This window comes from Ambystoma mexicanum, chromosome 6q, assembly GCF_040938575.1.
Source record: "Ambystoma mexicanum isolate Mex_15411 chromosome 6q, UKY_AmexF1_1, whole genome shotgun sequence".
Lineage (NCBI taxonomy): Eukaryota > Metazoa > Chordata > Amphibia > Caudata > Ambystomatidae > Ambystoma > Ambystoma mexicanum.
The window spans coordinates 440238885-440262267 of NC_090937.1; the positions used below are offsets into that span (position 1 = coordinate 440238885).

At 48.1% G+C, this 23383-nt stretch overlaps 1 protein-coding gene across 1 annotated transcript; it reads left to right on the top strand.

Moving 5' to 3' along the window:
* The first annotated feature begins 20277 nt into the window (after positions 1–20277).
* Positions 20278–20868, top strand: LOC138515232 (deoxyuridine 5'-triphosphate nucleotidohydrolase-like). The gene has a single exon (XM_069630180.1). It carries the CDS (start codon positions 20278–20280, stop codon positions 20866–20868), a length of 591 nt encoding a protein of 196 aa, XP_069486281.1.
* Positions 20869–23383: the final 2515 nt, after the last annotated feature.

Sequence of the window (23383 nt, forward strand, 5' to 3'; positions counted from 1 at the left end):
CGTGGCTTCTTTTTGAAGACACGGTGAGCCATCCAGGCCCAATTTTTGGAACTTATTGTTTCAGGCAGCCATAAATTGCACATGATGTGCTTTTTAAAGTGAATTTTGTACATTTTCACTCATTTTTGTCGAGTGTTGGGTGTGGAGCCAGGGCAGGCCTGCTGTTGTGTGTGTACCCTGGGCCCACCCTGCTCAATTTTTGGGGCCTTTGGCCTGAACTGTGTCTGCAGTATCTACCTCCTATGGACTTGAAGCATTGTGCCTGTTTGGGACTTCTACTTCCATGGGTGCCTCTTGAAGAGTGTGCAACTGGAAAACATCTGTGGCCTACCAGCATCCAGTGGAAGAGGAAAAAAAGGTGGTCCACGCTGCAAGGTGAGGTGGTGTGTGTTACGGCCCCATTCAATCCATCTGGGGTGCCTGTGCGCTCGCCACCATGAACGCTGACCAAGCTGCAGACCAGCAACAAGCCCCTCCACCGGCAGTCCAACAGGCTCCACCAGCACTGCCACCAAGACCACTCTTGAGACCACCAGGGCCCTGCAGCCAATGTCTGAGTTTGATATCTCAAGTGCACCTTCCAGTCTAGGGCCTAGGTGGAAAATGTCGATGGACAGGTTGGAAATGTATTTCAGGGCCACCATGGAAACCAACGACGACAGCAAGGTGGCCACCCTTTTGTACTGCGCTAGGCCTGCAGTACATGAGGTGTTTCTATCCCTCCAACCTCAGGATGGCTCATATGCTGCGGCAAAGGACACCCTCCACAATTATTTGCTTCCCATGGCAAATGCTGAGTACAAATGTTTTCTCATGGGAGCAGCCCGTCAGAAAGGCAATGAGACGCTGGACACATTCTATGGGAGGCTGCGCAGGCTTGCAGTGCCCTGTGCCTGGAATGACCCGAAATGATGATAAGGAACCAGCTAATTCAGGGGTGTGTCTCTGGTAAGCTGCGCCAACAGATCTTGAGGGAACCCGGCATCACCCTCCCTTGCATCCTAGAGCTGTGGAGGTGTCATGAGGTGTCTGAGCTACGGGCATCCAGCATGGAGGCTGGAGTGTGCCCCAACAAGGTGGAGGACATTTGTGCTGTGGGCAGAGGTAGAGGAGTTAGACGCCCGGTGGGCAGTCAACGTGACAGGGGACAGGCACCGGTCAACTCGTGCATGAAGTGCGGGTTTGACATTCCACATCCTGCGGAATGCCCAGCCATCAGAAAGTCATGTGGCCGCTGCAGTGTCGCTGATCATTATGCCCGCATGTGCAATGCCCCAACACAGACGGTTATTCCAAGAGGTCCAGTCTGGGCGGGATTCTTCTGCCAGCAGCGTTCATCGAATGTCGCCCAGGTGGACCAAGGGGACGACGGCAATGGCCCGGAAGGTGAGGAAGAGGAGGAAGAAGAAGAAAATGTGTTCTTTGTGTCGAGTGTGGGTGTCTTGCACTCAAAGTCCTGGCGGCAGCCCTGATGCAACGTATTGGTCAAGGAGGACTCTGTTCCGATGCTTGTGGACATTGGCGCCTCTGTAAACGTAATGGCCAGAGAACATTATGATGCCATGCAATCCCTGCCCGGCCTTTCCACGCCCAAGGCTCATATTTTCATCTTCTGGGGGGCACAACTGATCCCGCTTGATGGTGCATTCATCGCAGATGTGAGGAATGGTGGGGCAAAGATTTGTGCAAGGTTTTATGTCACGCCAGTGAGCAGCAACACTCTACTGAGCTGCGCAGCAGCAGAGGCCCTGGGCATCGTGACCTTCGCATACTCGGTGTACATAGAGGACATCCAGATGCTGCTGGTCAAACATTCATCTCTGTTCGAAGGAATCGGTCAAATGACGGGAGACCCTGTCCGGCTACACATCGATGACTCCACCATCCAACCTGTGGCATTGAAATATCAGCGGGTGCTGTTCCACCAAAGAGATCTGGTGGATCAGAAGTTAGACAACTTGGTCAGACTGGACATAATCAAGAAGGTGGAGGGCCCCACTCCTTGGGTCTCCCCGATCGTGATCGCCCAGAAGCCGAAGCAGACTGACTCAGTCAGGATATGCGTGGACATGCGCCTGCCCAACAAGGTGATAAAGTGGGAAAGGCACCTGACGCCCACCATCAATGACATTATAACCGAGTTACAGGGTGCACGGTTCTTCTCCAAGTTAGACCTGCAAGCTGGGTACCATCAGGAGGTGCTCCATCCAGATTCCAGATACATCACCACCTTTACCACTCATTGGCGGGCTATACAGGTACAAGAGGCTCAGCTTTGGGGTGTCTTCAGCTGACAAGGTTTTCCAAAACATCATCAGAGGGGCCCTCGCAGACCTGGAAGGGGAGCTTAACATCAATGACGATATTCTGGTGTTTGCCAGGTCCGAGGCGGAGCACCTATCCCTGCTAGCGAAGACATTTGAATGCCTACGGACCCTGGGTCTCACCCTGCATCATGACAAGTGCGAATTTCTCAAGACTGCCACTGAGTTCTTCGGCTTTGTTTTCAAGGAGAGTGGGGTGTCGCAGGACCCGTGGAAAGTGAGGGACATCCAGGAAGCCAGACGGCCGGAGAAGGTGGCTGAAGTAAGGAGCTTCCTACGCATGGTCAAATACTGTGGCCATTTCATCAGAAACCTGGCCTCACAATCTGAGCCACTGCAGACACTCACAAGAAAAGACATCACCTGGCAGCGGGGGCCTTTGGAACAAGCAGCCTTTGATGACATCAAGGGTGCCCTCACTGCCGAATACACCAGGGCCTTCTTTGACCCAGCCCTACAGATGGCGATTGAGGTCGATGCAAGCCCCTATGGTCTCGGGGCGGTACTCACCCAGGTGGGGGCCAACCAGGAAGTCCGGCTGATAGCGTATGCCAGCAAGGCACTGTCAGACACTCTAAAATTGGTACTCTCAAATTGAGCGAGAGGCACTGGCGGTCTTGTGGGGCTGCAGGCACTTGAGACTGTATGTGCTGGGAAGGCCGGTGACAGTGGTCACGGACCACAAGCCTCTGCTTCCCATTCTAGTGGGCTTGTCCTCTAAACCACCTGTGAGGATAGAACGCTAGATGCTGGCACTCCTGGTGTACGGCGTGTCACTGGTATACCGACCACGCCGCAATAATGCCGCGGACTACCTCTCCAGGCACCTGAGGGGGGACGACCCACAGTGCAGGTGTGCGGAGGAAGCGGACAAACATATCCGACTGGTAGTCGAAGCAGCAACGCCCAACTCAGTGCAGGTGGAAGCACTGTAGCAGGCTTTGCAGGCTGATGAGTGCTTTGGCATTCTGAAGGCAGCCATGGAGCACGTAGCATGGAAGACTGTGATGTCAGGTATGGCAAAGGGTTATGAGCCTTCATCACCTGAAACACAGTTACAACCCGGACATACCGCTCTTAGCCGACCTATGTCAGAACTCGGTGGACCTCGCCTCCATCCGACACTGGGAAAGGCTGGGAGTATACACTTGGGGGGATCTATACAATGAGGGCACCTTCCGGGATTTCCCCTCCTTGCAATCTGACGTTGGCATCCCGGCTGGTCAATTCCTTTGGTACATAAAGATCCGCAAATTGGCTAGGACTAAATGGGACACATGGCCTGAGGAGCCCGAAACCGACTCCTTCATAACACACCTATACAGCTTGGCGGATGGATGGAGGCCTGTGTCCCGCATATATAGTCACCTAATAGACAGGCCCAACCCCCGCAGTCAGGACCTCAAAACCAAATGGGAGAGGGACCTGGGTCACGAACTGTCTGAAGCCGAATGGGGTAGAGCACTAGCGTTCCCTAATGCGGTATCCAGAAATTCTAGATTTAAACTGATACAACTCAACATGTTATACCGATCTTACTTGACACCACTCAGAATAGCCAAAATATATAAGCTACCCCACCATAACTGCCCATGGTGTGGCAGAGACGAAGCAAATCTCTTACACATGTTCTGGGGATGTGTCCAGGTCCGGCGACTATGGGCGAGAGTGGAACTCTTATGTAGCGAGGCAGGCATGACCAGATATGAATGGACCCCGAAGGAGTGCCTTCTTGGAACATACCCCAGACTGGCCAAGTTCAAACACTCAGTCAAGCTCATGGACCTGGCATGCATTCTGGTCAAAAGGACCATTGCTATGGCTTGGAAGCGACCTGGAGGCCCACAGTATCAGGTATGGCACAACGAACTGGAGCGCTGGATAGGGGCAGAAACCTCAGCTTGGGAGAACGGCCTCACCACATCCCCTGAAAACACGAGCTTGGGACTTGCTGCCTGGAAAACTCTTACTTGGGCCTTACTCAACCCCTCCAACGATGATAAACCCCCTTGAGCTACTGACCCCTGTTGACACACGATATCTGGAACGGAACACTGGCACAGTACCTAACCTGTGCTCGCTTGCTGCTTGACCCCCCCTTGTTGCTTAGATCATCGACCATATGGAGACTTGTTCATGTTGTTAACATTGTTATTGTTTTGTTATTTCTGTTTAATCGTTAATTCACAAATGGCCTATTTTGTGTAGTCCTGACTATTACTACTGTGACTGTGCGATCCAGTGAGGCACTGTTTTATTACACAAATCCCAATAAAGAAATTTGAAAATAAAAAATGGAAGACTGTGATGGAGTCCCTGCCTGAAGAACGCAAGAGGCCAAAGTGACCCTGGAGCAGCTGTGGAGGGTGCACGAGGAGCTGGCGTTCTCGGAATCTGGCCTGCTTCTGCGAGGGGACCGCATAGTGGTTCCACAAGCTAAGGTGCAACAAATCATCGAGCTGGCACACCAGGGGCACCAAGGGGCACCAAAGACCAAGGCCTGCCTCCGACAGAAAGTTTGGTTCCCTGAGCTGGAAAGGAGAGTGGAGGAGTTTGTGGCCTCATATGTGTGGTGCCAGGCGGCATCACCTGCGCTACGGAGCCGACCATCGAAACCATGCCCCGAGAGACAAGACCGTGGGAGGTGGTACACGCGGACTTCGGATCCACGACCAAGGGCACACACTTGGTGGTAATCGATGAGTGGTCCCGTTATCCGGAAGTGAAATTTGTAGAGTCCTTTGCATTTGAAAAGGTGGTGGTAGCGCTGGAGAAGATCTTTGCCACCCACGGACTGCCCAAAGTGTTGTGCTTAGACAACGGAGCACCCTTTCAGGGTGGGAGTTTTGTAAACCTGATGAAAGGGTATGGAATACACCACAGGAAGTTCACCCCACTGTGGCCCGTGCAAATGAAGAAGGAGAGCGAGTGATGCGAAAGCTGAACAAGGTGTTCCGCATTGCTCAGGGCAAAGGCGAGTGTCTGCAGAGGGCTCTGTATGTGTTCCTGCGAGGATACCGCACCCCCCCGCACACATCCACGGGGGTGGCGCCGGCGGAGGCCATGTTTCAGCGCTGTCCGAGGGACGTTCTGCCAGAGGTGGGGGAGCGTGAGCCTGCGGTCATTGATAATGAGCAGGTGGAAGAGGAGAGAAGGGCACAGACAAATCTGGAGAATGCACGGAGGGGTCTAAGACCCCCAAGACTTGTCCCAGGGGATGAAGTCCTGGTGATAAATCAACACCCTCAAGGAAAGCTCTCCCTTACCTACGAGCCGGCACTGCTAGACGTGGTGGCAGTAAAGGGGTCAATGGTCACAGCATCCGATGGAACGGCAACTGTCACCCGCAATGCCAGCTTCTTTAAAAAACTCAGCGAGTCCAGGGCAGAGACAATGGCAGACATGGACATAGAGGAGGTGCCTGATGAGGGTGGTGGGCCCTCGTTTCTATCAGGGTCTCTGACCCGCGAGGAGCAGGGTGACGGAACACCGACCAAAGAGACTGACAGGAGGTACCCCCTGAGGACAGGGCGAGGGAAACCTGCCCGTCTTATGGACTATGTCATGGACTAGATGTTTGAAGTTTAGTTTATTTGTAAAGCGCAGCCAGGCCCCTGGGCAACTGGGCGAATATTCTTAGAAACAGGTTACGATATATATACAATATAAACAAATTACATACATACAATAAAGCAGATTACAATTTACAGGTTATAATACAAGTACATTAAAGCGTATATACACAGGTGAGAAATATTACCAGTCGGTAGCAAATCTAAGTGAAAGGAGCTTCATAGGTTCTGCGTGAATAGCCAAGATTTGGTATTATTCTTGAAAGTTAGGAACGAAGGCTCAGTTCTGATGGAGGTGGGCAGTGAGTTCCAGAGTTTTGAAGCTAGGACAGGGAAGCTCACACCACCCGCTTTTTGGAGTTTAAATCTAGGCAGGATTAGGCTGTGAGTTTGAGCTGATCTAGTGGGTCGAGAGGAGGTGTGGAGTGTAAGGCGAGAGGAGAGGTAAGGAGGGGCATTGTTGTCCAAGCATGTATGAGTCAAGGCTAGTGTTTTCAGGGCAATTCTTTGTTTTATCAGGAGCCATCGTAAATCAGATCTGACGTTAGAAATATGAGACCGTCTGGGGATATTGAGAGCTGCCCTTATGGCATTATTTTGGATAGTTTGCAGTTTATTGAGGTTAGACTGGCTAGTCCCCAAGTAGAGGGCACCGCAGTAGTCGATTTTGGACATAACGAGTGTTCTTGCAAGGGTAATGCAGTGTTCAGAAAAGGTCTGCAGGCGGTGATAAGTTTGTAAGTATAGGCCGATGCTGACCTTACTGCATTTGTTTGTCTGTTCAGGGAGAGGGTACAGTCCAGATAGACGCCTAGAGTTTTAGTGTCTTTAGAGACCATGATGTCATTACCATCAATGATGAAAGACTTGTAGGCTTGGTCTAATTTGTTAAGACGTTGAGTTGATCATAGTAGTAGGAGCTCTGTCTTGTCGTCGTTAAGGCATAGTTCATGTTGCGCCATCCAGGCTTGAATGACCAGATAGACATTGTTCAAGGAATTGGTGTCGGCTGTGTAATCACCAGTGATGGGAATGAGTATATGGGTGTCATCCGCGTAGTTGGTATAGGAGACACCCAGATAATCGAGCACATCAAAAAGGGGTTTGGTGAACATGTTGTAAAGCGTGGGCGATACACATGAGCCTTGAGGGATGACGCAGTGAATAGGAGAAGGGTCTGCCGAAGCAGTGGGTGAAAAGACCCACATGGACCTGTTGCTGAGGAAGGAGTGGATCCAGGCATTGGCAGAGTCTGAGAAGTGGGCCGCTGATTTAAGATGTTGGCAAAGTATTTGGTGGTTAACCAAGTCGAATGCCGCAGAGAGGTCCAGGAGAAGGAGTAACGCTAATTTCCCGTTGTCCTTTAGTGTCTCCATCTGAGTTTTTAGATCAATCAGGGCTGGTTCAGTGCCATATTTAGGGCGGAAGCCAGATTGTCATAGCCCCAGGAGATTGTTGGATTCAAGGTAGTCTTGGATGTGCAGGTATGCTGCACGATCAAGGATCTTGAGCAGGAACGGGACTGTAGTGATCGGTCTGAAGTTGGTCAGTATGTTGGGGTCAAGGGATGGTTTATTAAGTAGTGGGATCACCCAGGCATCCTTGAGGTTGTCAGGGACTATACCTATTTTGAAGGAGGCGTTTATGAAGGCTATGATGAAAGGGGTTAGGTCGTGAGAGGCTTCCTTGATGATGGGCGCCGGGCAAGGGTCACCTTGGCAGTTGGAAGGCTTGAGGTTGTTTATAATTCCTTCTACTTCAAGGGTAGTGAGAGGGGAGAAGGTGAACAGTTTGTAGGTCGGGTCAGCTTGGCGGGTATTAGATGTGGGGGCAGTCATTCCCCATTGCCTGGGTGACGCTCCAACAAGAATCTGAAGCAGATCCGGCATTAGCCAGCATCGCAAGATGCATTACTACAGGGAAGAAATCGACACTCTTAAGGACATGTCGAAACACCACAGCCAAGTCATCCAAGAGGACGTCAGGAGTATGATCTTAGTGCATGTGGAACTCACGGTCACAGAGGACCACATTATTATAAAAGGGCGCAAAATCGTGCTACCCATCTCACTGTGCCAACAGGTCATCGACTTGGCACATGAAGGACATTATCGATCCCGAAGTTGGATAGCAGAGTAGAGGAGACACTTAAGAACTGCACCACATCTAGTCAGATGTTGGTCTGGACATAGGGACTTTTGTTTGTCTCTGATTTTGGTTTGGAGGATGGCAATTTTGCCCAAGAGTGCTGTCTTTATATTAGTGCACCAATTACTGTCTTTAATGCAGGAGTCAGGGGGGGCTGCAGGTGTCTCAAGTTCCGTGAGGATTTTGAATAATTCCTTGGTATTTGATTGTGCAGACACGATGCGGTTATTGTATGATTCTTTTTTAGCCTGGAGTATAGCTTCTATATAATTGAGAGTGGCTAAGAAGAGGCTGTCCTTGTGGGCATCAGAAGGGCAACTTTTCCAGCGTGACTCAGCGCTGCGTTTCTCTTTCGTAGTACTCTGAGCTGTGGTGTGAAGCACGAGTTGAGGTGTACATGTTGTTTGGGTTAATAGCTGAAAGCACTGTCTGGTTATAGGTGTCGGCTAAGATAGTGGGGTCCGAGCAAGAGTCAGTGGCGTTACTGAGGGTAGGAAGGATGAGGGGGAGTAACTTTTCAGGGGTTATGTTCTTTTTATTTCTAGTAGGGATGGCTGGAGCGATGGGAGGTGTCGGAAGAAGAGCAGCTTTAATGTTGAAGGTGATGATATGGTGATCAGACCAGGCGCAAGGGGTGTTTGAGAGCAGGCTGATGTTGCAGTTAGTGTCGCTTAGCCAATCTAAAGACCGCCCTTTGATGTGGGTGGGTTCTTGTATATGATGTGAGAAACCTAGATCCGTTAAGGTGTTGGCAAGGTCGAGAGCCGCACGGTCATTAGGGTCATGGTGGCCTAGATTAAGGTCTCCAAGGATAATGGTTTGAGAGTTGGTTTTTGCTTTGTCAAGTAATAAGGAGGTGATGTCATCCACAAAGGATGTGGGAGGACCAGGGGGTCTGTATATTCAGTGGATGGTGGTCGTTTAGATGGCCGAAAGTGGAAGTTTGACAGAGAGTAGTTCAGCTGATTCCAGATTGGTGCATGGTAGGGTTCTAAGTCCTAGTGAGTTTTTGTGGATGAAAGCAATTCCGCCGCCTCTAGAGGTGCGGTCACATCTGGTAATGGAGTAATCCGGGGGGATGGCCAAGGAGAGTGCCGGGCCCGAGGCAGAGTGCAGCCAGGTCTCAGAGATGGCGAAGAGGTCAAGCTTCTGTGTCTTGATGAGATCAGCAATGCCCAGTGCGTGGGCTGCTAGGGACCTTGCGTTGACCAGAGCAGCCTTGATCGCTCCGACATTACTTGGTGAGGCAAGGTTAGTCTGGGGCCCTGAGGACAGGGGTGGACTGGCCTATAGGGAACTCTGGAGATTTCCTGGTGGGCCTCTGCACCCTGGGCCTCTTTTGTGAGGTATTTCCAAATTTTCTCATAGGAAAAGCATTGGTCTTGCTGAAAATGTGTCATATGGGGCCACTTTGAACATTATTTCCAGGGCCTATTTTGGTCCCCAGTCATTTTTTCCAGGACCTCTTTTAGTTCCCAGTCCACCCCTGCCTGAGGAGTTGGTGAGAAGAGGGTCTGGGGGGACAGACTGGCCGTCAGGGGTTTCTGGTATGCGCTAGTGTACATAGGGTGTCCCTTCATACCCATGAATCTGGAGCCTAATCTTTTGTTTCTTAGGAAGGTAGAACAGGGTTGGTTAGGTGTAGGTTTTTTAGTGAAATGGTCAAGCCATAAGGCAGGTGCATTAAGGTACATGTTGGGATGTTGAGGCTCAGTGCTCAGATAGGTGTCCGAAGGTCTGTAGGTGGGGGCCATTGTTCCCGTTCCCGTGCTCAGGGTGCTAGGTGTAGCTAAACTGGCTGATGATAAGTGGAGCGCACAGGTAGATGCCCACAGTAAGAAGGGTACTCTCAATAAAGAGAGCGAAGGCCTTTGGGAAGGGGGGCGTGGTAACACGAAACCAGTGTTGCGATAATGGTGAGGCACCAAGCAGGTATAATGGTCGCTAACTAGTGTTGCAATCAGTCATAGGAGTCAGAGAGGTGGTTAGGCAAAGGCAAATTGGCGAGCAGACACAATGCAAAGTATGGATAGGCTAACGTCAATTGAGCACATCTAGACTGGATAAAGCTAACACGATGTAGAGCACACAGGGGTTAGATTTGATTGTGAGGCCGGGGCATATCTAGGCTAGACAATTCAGAACACGCAAGGCAAATTCAATTGTAGCTGCAAGGTCCAAAGGGCTAAATGATGTAGCGCACAAGAATGCTAAGTTCAATTGTAGGGCCAGGGCACAAATAGGCTAGTGAATGTAAGGCACACAAAGGCAAAACATGGTTATAGGTGCAGGGCACATCAAGGCTAAGCAATGCAAGGCACACAGGCTCAATTCAAATGTGGGTGCAGGGCATATCTAGGCGAAACAATGCAAGGCACACAGGCTAAATTCAAATGTAGGTGCAGGGCATATCTAGGCTAAACAATGCAAGGCACACAGGCTAAATTCAAATGTAGGTGAAGGGCATATCTAGGCTAAACAATGCAAGGCACACAGGCTAAATTCAAATGTAGGTGAAGGGCATATCTAGGCGAAATAATGCAGAGGCACACAGGAGGTGAATGCAATAGCAGGTGCCAGGCACATTGAGGCCATTGTGCGGTATGCGGATAGTGCGGTGGGGGTAATGCTGTGCATTGCTAGACTGGTGAAGTAAGTCCTTGAGTCTTTGAGGGAGGCGGATAGTGGACTGGTATACAATAGAAACAGCAGCGGTGATGAACCAAGGTACCAAACAAGTGACAAACAAGAGCAGGGATCATAATGGTAGTAATGTTACTTGAGGCTCGGAGCAAGATAGTGAAGGTTACCTTGCGCAGGGAAGCTTACGCAGGAAGGTACTCTTTGAGAGTCTTACCGGAGGTGTGGCGTGGGAGGAGCCATCATCATCAACTCATAGGCTGGGCCCTTTTAACGGTAAGGCGAAAAGAGAAGGGTGTCCTGCCCCGTAGCGAACAGGGGCAAACAGGGCCTTAGGTGGCCTTTGGTGAAGCCGGCGCTTCCGCCTGCCGGCGGATCCTCGACAATTAAATAAGCGGTTGCTTAGCAACCTGCGCGACACTGAGCCTCGCTCTGGCTCTGCAACGCGCCCGACATTTTGTTTTTCAAAAATGAATGTCGGCGCGCTTGCGACATGAGAGTGGGCTGCCTGGGTGAAACGAGGGGTCATGGAAAACCGATCTTAGAGGCTGGAGGGTGTTTCAAGCCCTGTGCAGCAGCTAGCCTCACTGTAAGGAAGTGGGGTGCATACTAGCCATCAGCTGCGATAAGGAATTGCTGTGAGGGACATCGGGTGCAACAGGGCATACGGTGGCTTGGCTCCTTCAATGCTGGGGGTAGGTGGGGGCTCCTGCCCTCGCCACCAGGCTGCTGCTAATGATTGAGGTGGGGCAAACAGGGACTTAGGTGGCCTTTGTTGAAGCTGGCGCTTCGCCTGCCGGCGGATCCTCGACAATTAAATAAGCGGTTGCTTAGCAACCTGCACGACGCTGAGCCTCGCTCTGGCTCCGCAACGCACCCGACATTTTGTTTTTCAAAAATGAATGTCGGCGCACTTGCAACATGAGACTGGGCTGCCTGGGTGAAACGAGGGGTCGTGGAAAACCGATTTTAGAGGCTGGAGGGTGTTTCAAGCCTGTGCAGCAGTTAGCCTCACTGTAAGGAAGTGGGGTGCATACTGGCCATCAGCTGCGATAAGGAATTGCTGCGAGGGACATCGGGTGCAGCAGGGCATACGGCGGCTTGGCTCCTTCAATACTGGGGGTAGGTGGAGCTCCTGCCCTCGCCACCAGGCTGCTGCTGTTGTTACTGTTGCTGTTGTAACTGTTGTTATATCCCGGATGCCACGGGGCCGACGCCAACCTGGGAACCAGGGTGGGTGTCATTAAAGGGGTCTCCGGGGACATGTTGGTATAGTGTGCTGTGATGTGTGGTAGCTAGTGCTTCCTTTTCATGTTTGTTGTTATGGAAAAGGAGGAGTGTGGCACTTCCTCTTAAGGGTGCACGCACACAACGGAGTGACTTGTCACTCCATTGCATGCCATATAAACACACGGGGCCTTCCCGACGGCCGCAGAGCGACCGGGGAGCACGCACCAGCAACACCGTGTCAGTGTGTGTCTGGGAAGGGTGGGGGGCTCACGGCCCGCATGGAGAGTGGCAACAGCACCCATCAAACAAACACACAGTTGAGAGGGAAGGTCTACTGCCAGCGGCAGATAAGATACAAAAGATTTGACATTAGGGGAAAAGAGAGTTGGTCTTCCTCTGGCTATGCAACCTAAGAAGAATGAGCAGAAGCCCCTTTCAGAAGATGTGTAGCAGGCCGCATTTCACCTCCAGCGCCAGGTGTTTCTGTGATGGAAGTCCTCCCCCCACCCCGCAACCCTCCGAAGCTTGAGAAGGGCCAGGAGTTTGCATGCAGTTTGTTAAAGTGTATAACGGTATTCCAAAAGAGGTGCATTCGTATATGTGGGGATGTCTCTGTCTTTGCGAGTTAAACACTTCCTGATAGAAACGACTGGACAGAAAAACGAGGAAAATCCACGGCCTCCTTCCGCAATGAAGTCATGTCTACTGCTGAGAAGAGGCCTCATTCAGGGATGTGATCAGCGAGGCCAGTTCAGCAGCGCACACCTTATTTTGCCCAGCTGTGCAAAGTTTCACTTTAGATTGGATATTTGCGCACACGCCGTTGCTCAGTGCACAGTCTGTCTTTTTGCACCCTCTGTGAATCCTTGCAGGGTTCTAAGTTCAGATCACACGCAACCGTGCACCTTGCTGCATACAGTGTCTGTTGGGAGTACAGGGCAGACTCTGCCGTCACCTTTTATTTAATCTATGAACAGATGATGAAATTACACATCTGTCAGCTACACAAGCCCGCTGTGGCCAAGCAGAGACATGGAAGGCCTTGTTCACCCCTGTGGCTGACTTCAGAGAGGAAAATTGATATTCCAATTGCCTCCGTCCTTGCAATAGTGGCAAACGCCAGGGGGCCTGTCTTTGCCTTCTGAACATCATACTGAAGCAGAGGTCGAAGTGAGCAGGAACTAATGGGAACAGAGTCTCAGTACTTTTCTTCCTATTAATAGTTACACTACGTTTTACAGTCCTGTTTTCTTTGCAGTTAATGCATGGGTATAATTGTTTTTGATGGGTTTTTTTTTAAAGCTAATCACTTCACTTAGGTACCTGCAAAGAAGTAGGTTAGATCTTGTTATGTGCCATTATATTAGCTCTGATGTGGACCAAAACAAAGTGCAGTTTAAAGAGACACTTTTTGGGAAGTATTCCCTCCAAGTGGACATCATCACATGATGCATATCATGTGATGTTTTTAAAATCCTTGGCAGAACCTTGATGCCAAAAGCATACAGCTTATCTCTTGGATCGTATGTCTTGGCACTCTTGAAGGGGTCATAGTTCCCCTCTTTTTTTAGTTAGGGCTAATAGGTGACACTGACAGCACTGCTTAGAAGCCAACACTATTGCCATAGGCCGTGAAGATAGAAGAGAGATGAGATGTGAGGGGGGACACACAGCCTTTGGGTGTTGTTTTGTTTATTTACCCACCCATTAAGCGCCCAAAGCCATGTAATTCCCACCCACTATCTGTCCCTCTCCACCTAAAATACATCCCATAGGATCTCTTTGAGTCTAGCGTTGTGCTTTCTGAGAATCCTTCTGAAAGGCAATGGCTTAATCGCAGCTATAAATCAGCTAAACCAGCTTGTGATGTGATAAAACGGTCTTAACCAAGTATGCCTTCACCCATTTGAGTTGTAAGCATTACATGAATCCTTGCATCTGTTCCATGAACTGAACTTTCATTAAAAACAAGCATTTTCAAAGCCAACAGCTTTGTCTCTTGTATAGTCGTGAAATACCATGCACTGACCGCACCTGCGTGGTTCCTTGGCGCTCTGGCGAATCTGTAAAGGAAGAGCTTAAGGGGCTGTAAGTTAGTAGGAATGAGTGGGAGAAAAGAACAAGGGAGCTATGATGTGCTTTTGGCAGCTTCAGTTCAGTTTACACCGTTCGCTGAGCATAGGTGTGATTTTCGTTGGTAGCTGCCATGTGCTGTTGTGCAAGGCTATGTGTGGTTGGTTGTGTTGTTGTGGTGTAGTGAAGTGTGTGCTGTTTTTTGTGCTGTAGATGTATGGTTATGTTTAGTTCAGAGTTTGAGAGGTGTATGCAGAAGGGCGATTTTATTTTTTAGAAGGGTTGTTTAGTCGCGGTACCCTATCCTTCCCTCACTGTTTTGATTGGCTGTGGCCCGTGGCCCCTCCCCTGTCATATAATCTGGAGTGCTATACTTACCACTCCTACGTTGTGTGCAGAAGAGTGGGCCCCCAATGGAATTTTCAGTGGTGGCACCTTTCCACCCACAGCGTGCAGACCAAGTGCTGTCCATATCCCTTCCCCATTAGCACACTCTGGTGTGCATCAACCACCACCCCCACGGGCTCCTCCAAGAGCGGATGCCCTCCCTGTGCCCAATGGTCCATCAGTTCCTAGATCGAATACCTCTCTGTCCCCATTTTCCTCTAAGCCACTATGTCAGTGGTCAAATTTAGTCAGATCCATCTTTCTCCCCTGTTTCCTGTAGGGAAGGATAAACCTAAATATCCCTCCCATTTGGACAGCTCTCTTCCTCTCAGCAGTCCACTCCGGTCTGGCTTATTCTCCAGTCCTTCTCATGGGCGAACATCTACATTTGGGACTGGACAGTAAAGACAGTGACACCTAGATTTGAAACACAGCAGCCAATGATAAAATGCTCAAATTTCGGGCACCTGGATAAATGGAGAAATGCATAAAATTGGGACTCAACAGTAAATGCAGTGACACCTAGATTTGAGACAAAGCAGCAAATGAACAAGCAGCTTGATTTGAGACAGTTGGATAGCTGGAGAGGACACCTACATTTGAGAGTCAACAGTCAACTAAAGTGGCAAATCTGTTCTTCACTTGTACATTATTTTTACATTACATCTCCCATCAATTTATGAAAAGAATACCACTCCAATCCTTTAGCATTTTGTAACTTGCCAAACAATGCAAAGCATGCCCTTCCTTGTTTACTTTGCCCTGGGTACATTTCCCTGGTGACTCCGACCGGATGCGGAGCTCATGCATTGGCAGCTCCTTACCCTCAAATTGACCTCTGTAATGAAGAGTGATTCAAAACCTCTCTGGTATGTCACACCAATACTCCTTCTTTGATACAATCATTATGCCTATCAAAAATACATCCAGGCCAAGGGAAATGCAACTAACTTACTGCATCCCCCCTATTATTATATTTCCCTAGAAAATACATAGAGAAAACTTTCCTCACAATAAGACCAACTGGTCGCATCCATAGCACCTATTTCTCAACCTGGGTCACCGGGAAGCCTGTAAATACTGGTGAGATATGCAGGGCCTGTAATTCTTATGTTGGGAACTTTTGTAATCAGGTTACAGCCATTTAATGTAAAGCCGTTTTCTTCCTCCCCTTCTACCCGCTATAATTCTAATAGGGTTCCCTGTCCTGAGGAAGGCGGTATAGCCAGGTCTGCCGAAACACAGTGTTGTTCCCTGCGTCAACCACTCCACAACTTATTGTGTTTGTTTTTTACCTTCCAAAAACACAGTGTAGTTAGTCCAACTATTGCATTAGATTTAATTTTTGTGTCACCTTGTCCTGTGTCTCTTCACAAATTATGTTATGTCCTTTGATTTGCACGTTTTTCATAAAATTCACATTATAAATAATGAGGTAATGATGTGATGATAGTTGTGCTTCTAAGTTAAGCCTTTTAGCTTTTTAAAAACTGTCAAAATTAAAATTGTGTTTGATTAAGTCAAAACTGCAAGAGTATTATTAAATTCTGCTTGTGCTGAATGTACCTGAAAACCAGATTGGGCTTCATGTCCAACTCCTTTTGAAAAAACAGACCCACACAAACATTTAAAACTATTGGGGTCTGTTTACTGGTACGAACCTCTTTTGTATCCTCTGTATCTGTCCCCAATTACTACCATTGTATGGGGCATTTTCCCTCTTGTAAAGAAATAGTCAATGGACACAAATCTTACTTTGCCATACAGCAGTGATTTAAAACTAATATATTGGGTGACTAAAATGGGTGTGATTAAGGTAATAAGAGTGGTAGGGCTTTGCTGGAATACAGTGATTGCTGTAATCCTTACCCAGACCACACTTACCTTGTCAGTCGCTGCTCATTGACGGCAGCTGGCTTCACAGGTGAACACGGCGAACACGGACTGGAGCTGCTTCTTTGGGAGATCCCCTTTGCCTTGGGGCCCTTTGCCAAGGGTTGCCCAGGCAGGAGGCTACCCTGGAACAGAGTCTTAAAGGGATCCCAGGTCCAATCACAGGGTGCTGGGTGGGATTGAAGGCAGGAGGTGGAAAGCACAAGGAAATGGACAGAAAAGCAGCAGAAGAGGTGCAGAGAGCACCAAAATAAACCAAACAAAATGAAACGGAGATGAAGAATCAGGGCTACTCACCACAAGCTCACGGATAGACCCTCACTATTGAATACCACTGAGAGCTAGGGCCCAATCACAGTGCGGGAGGCGGGTTTGAAGGCGGGAGGTGGGGATGACAAGGAAATGGATGGAAAGGGGACCCGGAGCAGTGGAGAAGGTGCAGAGAATGCCAAAATAAAATAAATAAAAAGTTCTCTGGACCAAAACACTAGATGGCAGAATTGTGCACAAGTGAAGTCTCTGTACCCAAACACTAGATGGCCGAATTGTGCACATTTAAATGTACATTAATGTACTAAACCTGACTCTAATGCCCCAGTGTGATGAGACTGTGGCTCTCCAAAACGACCCCTCGATGGGTGGCTGGATAGTAGATGGCGCATAAAGCCTTGACCGAAAGCAGAGTACATGGATACTCTGTTTTTTAACATGTAATGTGATGGGAAATTGTATAGCGCCTTTCACCATTGGTATGGTCTCAACGCGCTGTAGGCTGAAGGGCCTTGGGGACCGAAGTCCAAGTATGGGAAATTTGTCAGTGAGTCATAGAATGCGTGATGTAACAAAGACTAAACCTGTAGAGGTCTTATACTGTGACTTCCTGCTCTGGTTACTACTGGATCGTTCTTAATATTTCCTACTGCTATCCCTGCCCCAGTGACCCAGATTTGACCCTGCCCAGTCCTTAAAAGGCTACAAGGAAGATCATTAGATAGGCATTTGCAGGCATTGCCATAATATGCCCAGGTACTAGCGTCATTTGCCAGATGTTACCATTTTATGGCCAGTTAATACCAGTATGGCAGTGGAAAATGTGTATTCCAACCCACTCAAAAGCCAAAACTGTTGGTTTTGCCAATGTTTGTTTCCTAACACTTCTACAACTGCAGTGAAGCAGAAAAAGAATATCAGCCCAAATCAACTGAACAGAAAAAAACTCTATATCCAGGAAACTATTTCAGAACAATGCTAATTGGATGCTTCCTTGTTCAAATGAATGATTCATGAGAACTGTTACACTATTTTAAATTATGAACTCTATAGAAAAATGGCATTCACAAACTGCTGGTAAACTATTTTGGGGGAAATTGAACCTTGGGGAAATTAACGTGACATGTTAAGGACGTCTGGATCAGTGTTATGTGGCGTTCTGCTTGTTTTACAATATTTGAACTGTGCTTGTTGGTTAATTATTGAAGATTAGTTACCAAGGAGCTTCTCCACTGGGACAGGCATCACAGAGCGGGCGGAATACTCTGCACCTCTCACCGGATATCCTGGCCTCACTACTGGGACTTTATTACAGAGCGTGTTTGCTCCATTTTCATCTTGGGCAGCCAATAATCTAAGGTCAGCACTGCCTACCATTCCTATGCTGAGGTTAATCAGACACAGGCCAAAGTGGACAGGAGGAGTTATCAGAGTTAGGCGTTTTCTCTTTGCCTGGGAGTAATTAAACACTGTATACTTGCCAGCCGGCTCCAACTTAAAAAGCATAACACAGAAGTGCTTTCTTTAACTGCTGCCAGAACATCTCTTCCAATATTCTTTCCCCCTTAAATATCCGTTGCAGAGAAAATGAAAAATCTCGGTGATTGGTTGGACTCCAATCTTTCATTGCGGTGGAGCCAGTTTGAAAGTTGCATCTTTGCTGCTCCAGAAATGTTGGCCTATTGTCCCTATGCAGCCCAAAGCTGACCAGTCCTAGGTATTAGGGCATGGCTGTGATGAAGTGGCCATATACTTTTTCTTTCATAATTCCATCTCTCTCCGAGGTCTATTAAGATGCACATGGCAGAGCTGGGCTGAGTTTGAAAGGAAGAAGAATGGACCACAAGAGCTGTTCTTCATAAGAGATCTGCCGAGGTTCATGGAAGCAGGTCTGCGTTCCTGTATTAGGCTTGGGGCTTCAGGGACTGCCACACTGCAGCCTCGCGGCTGCAACATATTTTTACCCCAAGGACTGCTGCATTTTATCCTCTTTGACCACAAAAAGGCACATCCCATTAGTGAAGAAAAAACCATAAATGGACACCACCGTGGGATGATTGTGAGGTCTGCAATGTTTGCCACATGATAATTGCATTTTGTGAGGGGTGACGATATATGGGATCTCGTCACTTCTCCCCAGAGGGGAGCCCTTCCCTGTGAGACTAGGGAAGTGAGCCCACCACGCAAAGTTCTCCCTGATAGGGGTGGCGGAAAGCAGGACCTCACAGGGAGAGACTCCCTTCTTGGGGATAAAGAATCCCGTTTCATCCAGGAACTTCTTATAAACCCTTATGAGGAGTTGACAAGAATATCTAAAGACCACTCATGTCACTCCCAACCAGTCTCTGTTACTGCAATATCTCCAAGAATCCACATTCTCTTGTCAAATGTACTGTGAAGAAGAAAAATGTAAGAAGGAACCATGCAGAGTACTCAGTGGTTGGCTGTCAACCGCACTGGGATGAAGAAGATGAGCCAAGGAGCCTTGAGTCCTCAAATGAAAGAAACAAAAGTTTGTGCATCTAAGCTGAGGATGACCCAGTGTTGTGTTATAAAATCAAAAGAAGAACAAGTGAGTTTGTTCATTGGAGCCCGGGAAGGTTAACCCTGGGCTGGGATGGTGGTCAGGAGCCACTGCGAGGTCCATTTTCAAGAAGACACTGTGGATCAGGGAGAAGAGGAAGCACCAAGAAGTTGAGGGGCCAAGCTGCATGCTTGAAGAGTACTTGGATGCAGTGGTGTTACCCAGGGAGGGTGGACTGTGCGGTCCTCGAACTGCACCAAAACCGTACAATGAAGGGCTCTTCAGAGCAAAATGAAGAAGAGGGAACCGACTGAACCGGGTGTACCAGAGACAGGCACCTGACCCCACAGGAAGAACTGGTGATGCCTACCTGATTAACAAGTGGTAACAGGATTGGTGGGATACCTGGCTGGGGGACAGGTCGGGAGGCAAATGAAGATTACCAAGGGACCAATCATACTTGTCCCACTATATGTACATATTGGAAAGAGTGTGACTATTACCAAGGGACCAATCATACTCATCCCAGTATATGTGCATATTGGAAAGAGATTGGAGATTAGCAAGGTACCTATCATACTCGTCCAAGTACATGTCTAAATTGGAAAGAGTGGAGATTACCAAGGGACCAATCATAATCATCCCAGTATAGGTCAATATTGGAAGGAGAATAGAGACTGTCAAGGGGCCAATTAGACTCATCCTAGTTAGGAAGAATGTGATAAAGCAAGTAGAGAACCCCAAAAGAACCATCCCATGCATTTCCAAGAAAGTACAGACACGCTGTAAGATTCAAAGAAGGATCACGGAAAAGACCTTTCTTTGTGGAATCAAGGAACTGTGTATGTAGAGAACAAGGGGAATCCCAGGAGGAGTAAAATCACCCTTGAAGAATTAAAATAACTCATAAAGAACATTGTCAGAAGCCATCCTCAGACCGAACTGTTAAGGCCACAGATGCCTGTCCAGGAAAAGGGAGTCATTCTCCTGCACCACTCTTTTTTCTTTGAGTTTTCCTTATCAGTGGTAGGGACATAATAGGATGAGCTATTGATATGGACTATTTTAATGACAACAAGCACCCTAGTTAGCTTTTTGTTAGGTAGGGCAAACACCTTATTGCTAGGGCTAGATAGGCCTTTTTCTTATTATTTGAATAAACAAACTTGTAGAAATGCCCCCTATTGGTCCGTCTCCTTCTTCTGGCCTTCCACATATGGTCTCAGAAGTGGGTTTGTGCCCAACTGACAAAAGTTTGGGGACCCTGAAATTTAGCAAACGTACTCCTAGAGCATCGGCCCCTACCATAGCTACCAAAGAGTCTATTGGCTTTGACCTCCATAGCAGTGCTGAGGTCACAATTGAAGTAGGAGAATGCCAGTTAGTTTCCACAGGGCCCATTCAGTCACCTCCCCAAGGAACGTATGTAAGACCTGCTTCTAAATCAGGGTTGGCATGGAAATACAGTCTTGATGTCATGGCCGGTGTCATAGACCCCGATTATAGAGGGGATGTAAAAATCCTGATGCATAATCATGGGAAACAGACCTACCATGTAAAAATAGTGGAAAAGATTGCCATGAGGTTACTTGAGAATGCCATCTGTCCCATTCCCAAAGAAGTCCCAGAACAAGAATTTACGGAAAGCGGTACCGTACAATTTGGGGAAGAAGACCAACCTACCCAGGAAGCACAAACCCCACAGGTGGAAGAAGCTGAGCTTATTCCTGACTTAGGTGGTGCCCAGCATAATGGCCCAGTCCTATCGGAAGCTTTCTCTAAATTCATTCCGAACCCAAGGGCATGACTCAAGGTGGTCCCTTATTTTTTGTAAAAAGGGGACTTTTATATAGGGGTCGATACCACTACTGATGGCCTGTCAAGAACCCAGTTAGTAACACTTTGCAGCCACCGAAGAGTAGTCCTAGAACTGGCACACTCACATTTAGCGTCTGGTCACCAGGGTGTTGCCGGAACTCAGGGTCAAGTAGTGCCATTGTTTTACTAGCCGGGAGTTAATGCCAATGTGAAGAACTTTGTGAATACTTGTTCTATATGTCAAAAAACAGCCACCCCAATGATTTCACCAGCTCCTCTCAAACCCCTCCTGATTATTGAGATACCTTTTTCCAGAATTGGAATGGACATCGTTGGTCCACTTGAGCCTTCCAAACATGGGAACGAATATATATTGGTCATAGCCGACTATGCAAGCTGGTACCCAGAAGCCTTTGTGCTTAGAAATAATACCACACAGCACATTGTTAAGCATCTCATACCTTTTTTATCTCGGGTGGGATTTCCCAAGGAGATCTAAACAGATCAGGGAAGTACGTTTATGTCTAATAGCAGATGTGAAGGAAATGCTGAAAATAAAGATGCTCAGGACATCGGTTTATCATCCCTAAACTGGTGGGCTAGTAGAACGCTTCAACCAGACCTTAAAGAACATTTTGAAAAAAAACAGGTTGAAGTTGAGGCAAAGAAACGGGACACAAAGATTCCCTGGGTGCTTTTTGCAGTAAGAAAATCACCTCAGGCCTCCTTGGGATTCTTAGCCTTTTAACTTTTATAGGGTCGTGAGCTGAGAGATGTCCTTGACATGCTCTGAGAGGCCTGGGAAAAGAGGGAAGAGGCAGTTGTCCCCATCTCTTCAACTGCTCAACGCCTCAAACAACATATGGTCATAGTCTGAGAGGTGATGGCTAAACATCTAGAGAAGGCCCAGGAAAAGCAAAAGACCCAATACGATCAGAAGGCGGTTCACAGCTTCTTCTCTAGAAGTCAAAAAGTATTGGAGGTACTACATACTTCTCAGCAAAAGATTCTCTCCAAATGGTTCGGACCATACGAAATAATAGACCAGAAAGGCCCTTATAACTATGTGCCCAGCCAGACTATAGACACAAAACCCAAATCTATTATATTGATCTGTTAAAGGAATGATGGGTGGACCCAACAGAAAACACCTGTGTAACTATGGCCACTCTGTTAACTGAAGAAGGTGAGGTAGGGAGTCTCATCTCTTTCAAATTTACACCTGAGCAGCAAAAAGACGTTCAAGACTTGTTACATAAGTTCCTGGATGTCTTTAGTGACAAACCCAGAAGGGTCCAACACTTTATGCGCAACATCAGAACTCCCAATGGGAAGGTGGTAAACCTGAAGCCTTATCAGATCCCAGAAGCTCAAAAATAAACAAGGCTACGGGAGGTGGAAAGCATGTTGTAGGCTGATATAATCAAGCCCTCAGAAAGTCTGTGGTCCTCGCCAATAGCCCTTGTTGCAAAACCAGATAAATCGTGGAGATTCTGTATTGACTGTTGGAAATTTTATTTCATCTACTAATTTGACAATTGGCCCATGCCGAGGATGGATAATTTAATTGACAAACTAGGAACAGCCAAATACATCTCCATGATTGATCTCACAAAGGGCTATTAGCAGGTTCCGCTCAACCCTTCAAATTGAGAATAAAATGCTTTTTCCACTCCCCGGGGGTTGTTTTAATTTAAGGTACTATCTTTCGGACTACACAGGGCCCCCGCCACCTACCAACACTTAATGGACAAGGTATTGCAACCCTTTGCTCATCATATTTGGCATTTATAGGAGATAATAAGATCCCTGAGGAAGGGCGACTTGACTGCCAATCCTAACACATGTCACCTGGCACAGTCAGCCGTTAAGTACCTAGGAATTTTCAGAGGTAATGGTTTGGGGCAACCTCAGGTATGGGTGGAAGAAAGTTGTACCTCATAGGAAGAGACTCCCGTTCTGTCCAGGAACTCCCTAGAAACCTTTATGAGGAGTTCACAAGAATATCTAAAGACCACCCAAGTCACTCCCAACCAGTCTCTATCTGCAATATCTTCAAGAATCCACCTTCTCCTGTAAAATGTACTGTGAAGAAGAAGAATGTAAGTACTGAGTGGTTGGCAACCAACAGCACAAAGAAGATGGGCCAAGGAGCCATGAGTCCTCAAATAAAAGAAACAAAGGACTGTGCATCTACATTGGGAAGGACCCAATGCTCCATAATAAAAACAGAAGAAGAACCAGTGAGTTTGTTTGTTGGAGCCCGGGAAGTTTATACCGGGGCTGAGAAGGTGGTCAGGAGACTCTGCGAGGTCTGTTGTCAAGAAGACGCTGTGGACCGGGGAGAGAAGGAAGCACCAAGAATTCAAGAGGCTGGGCTTTGTGCTTGGAGAGTACCTGGATGGTGTGACCCATAGAGGGTGGACTGCACCAAAACCGTACCAGTAAGGGCCCCATAGAACCGCGTGAAGAAGGAAAAAGCAGGAAGTGACTGAACAGGTTGT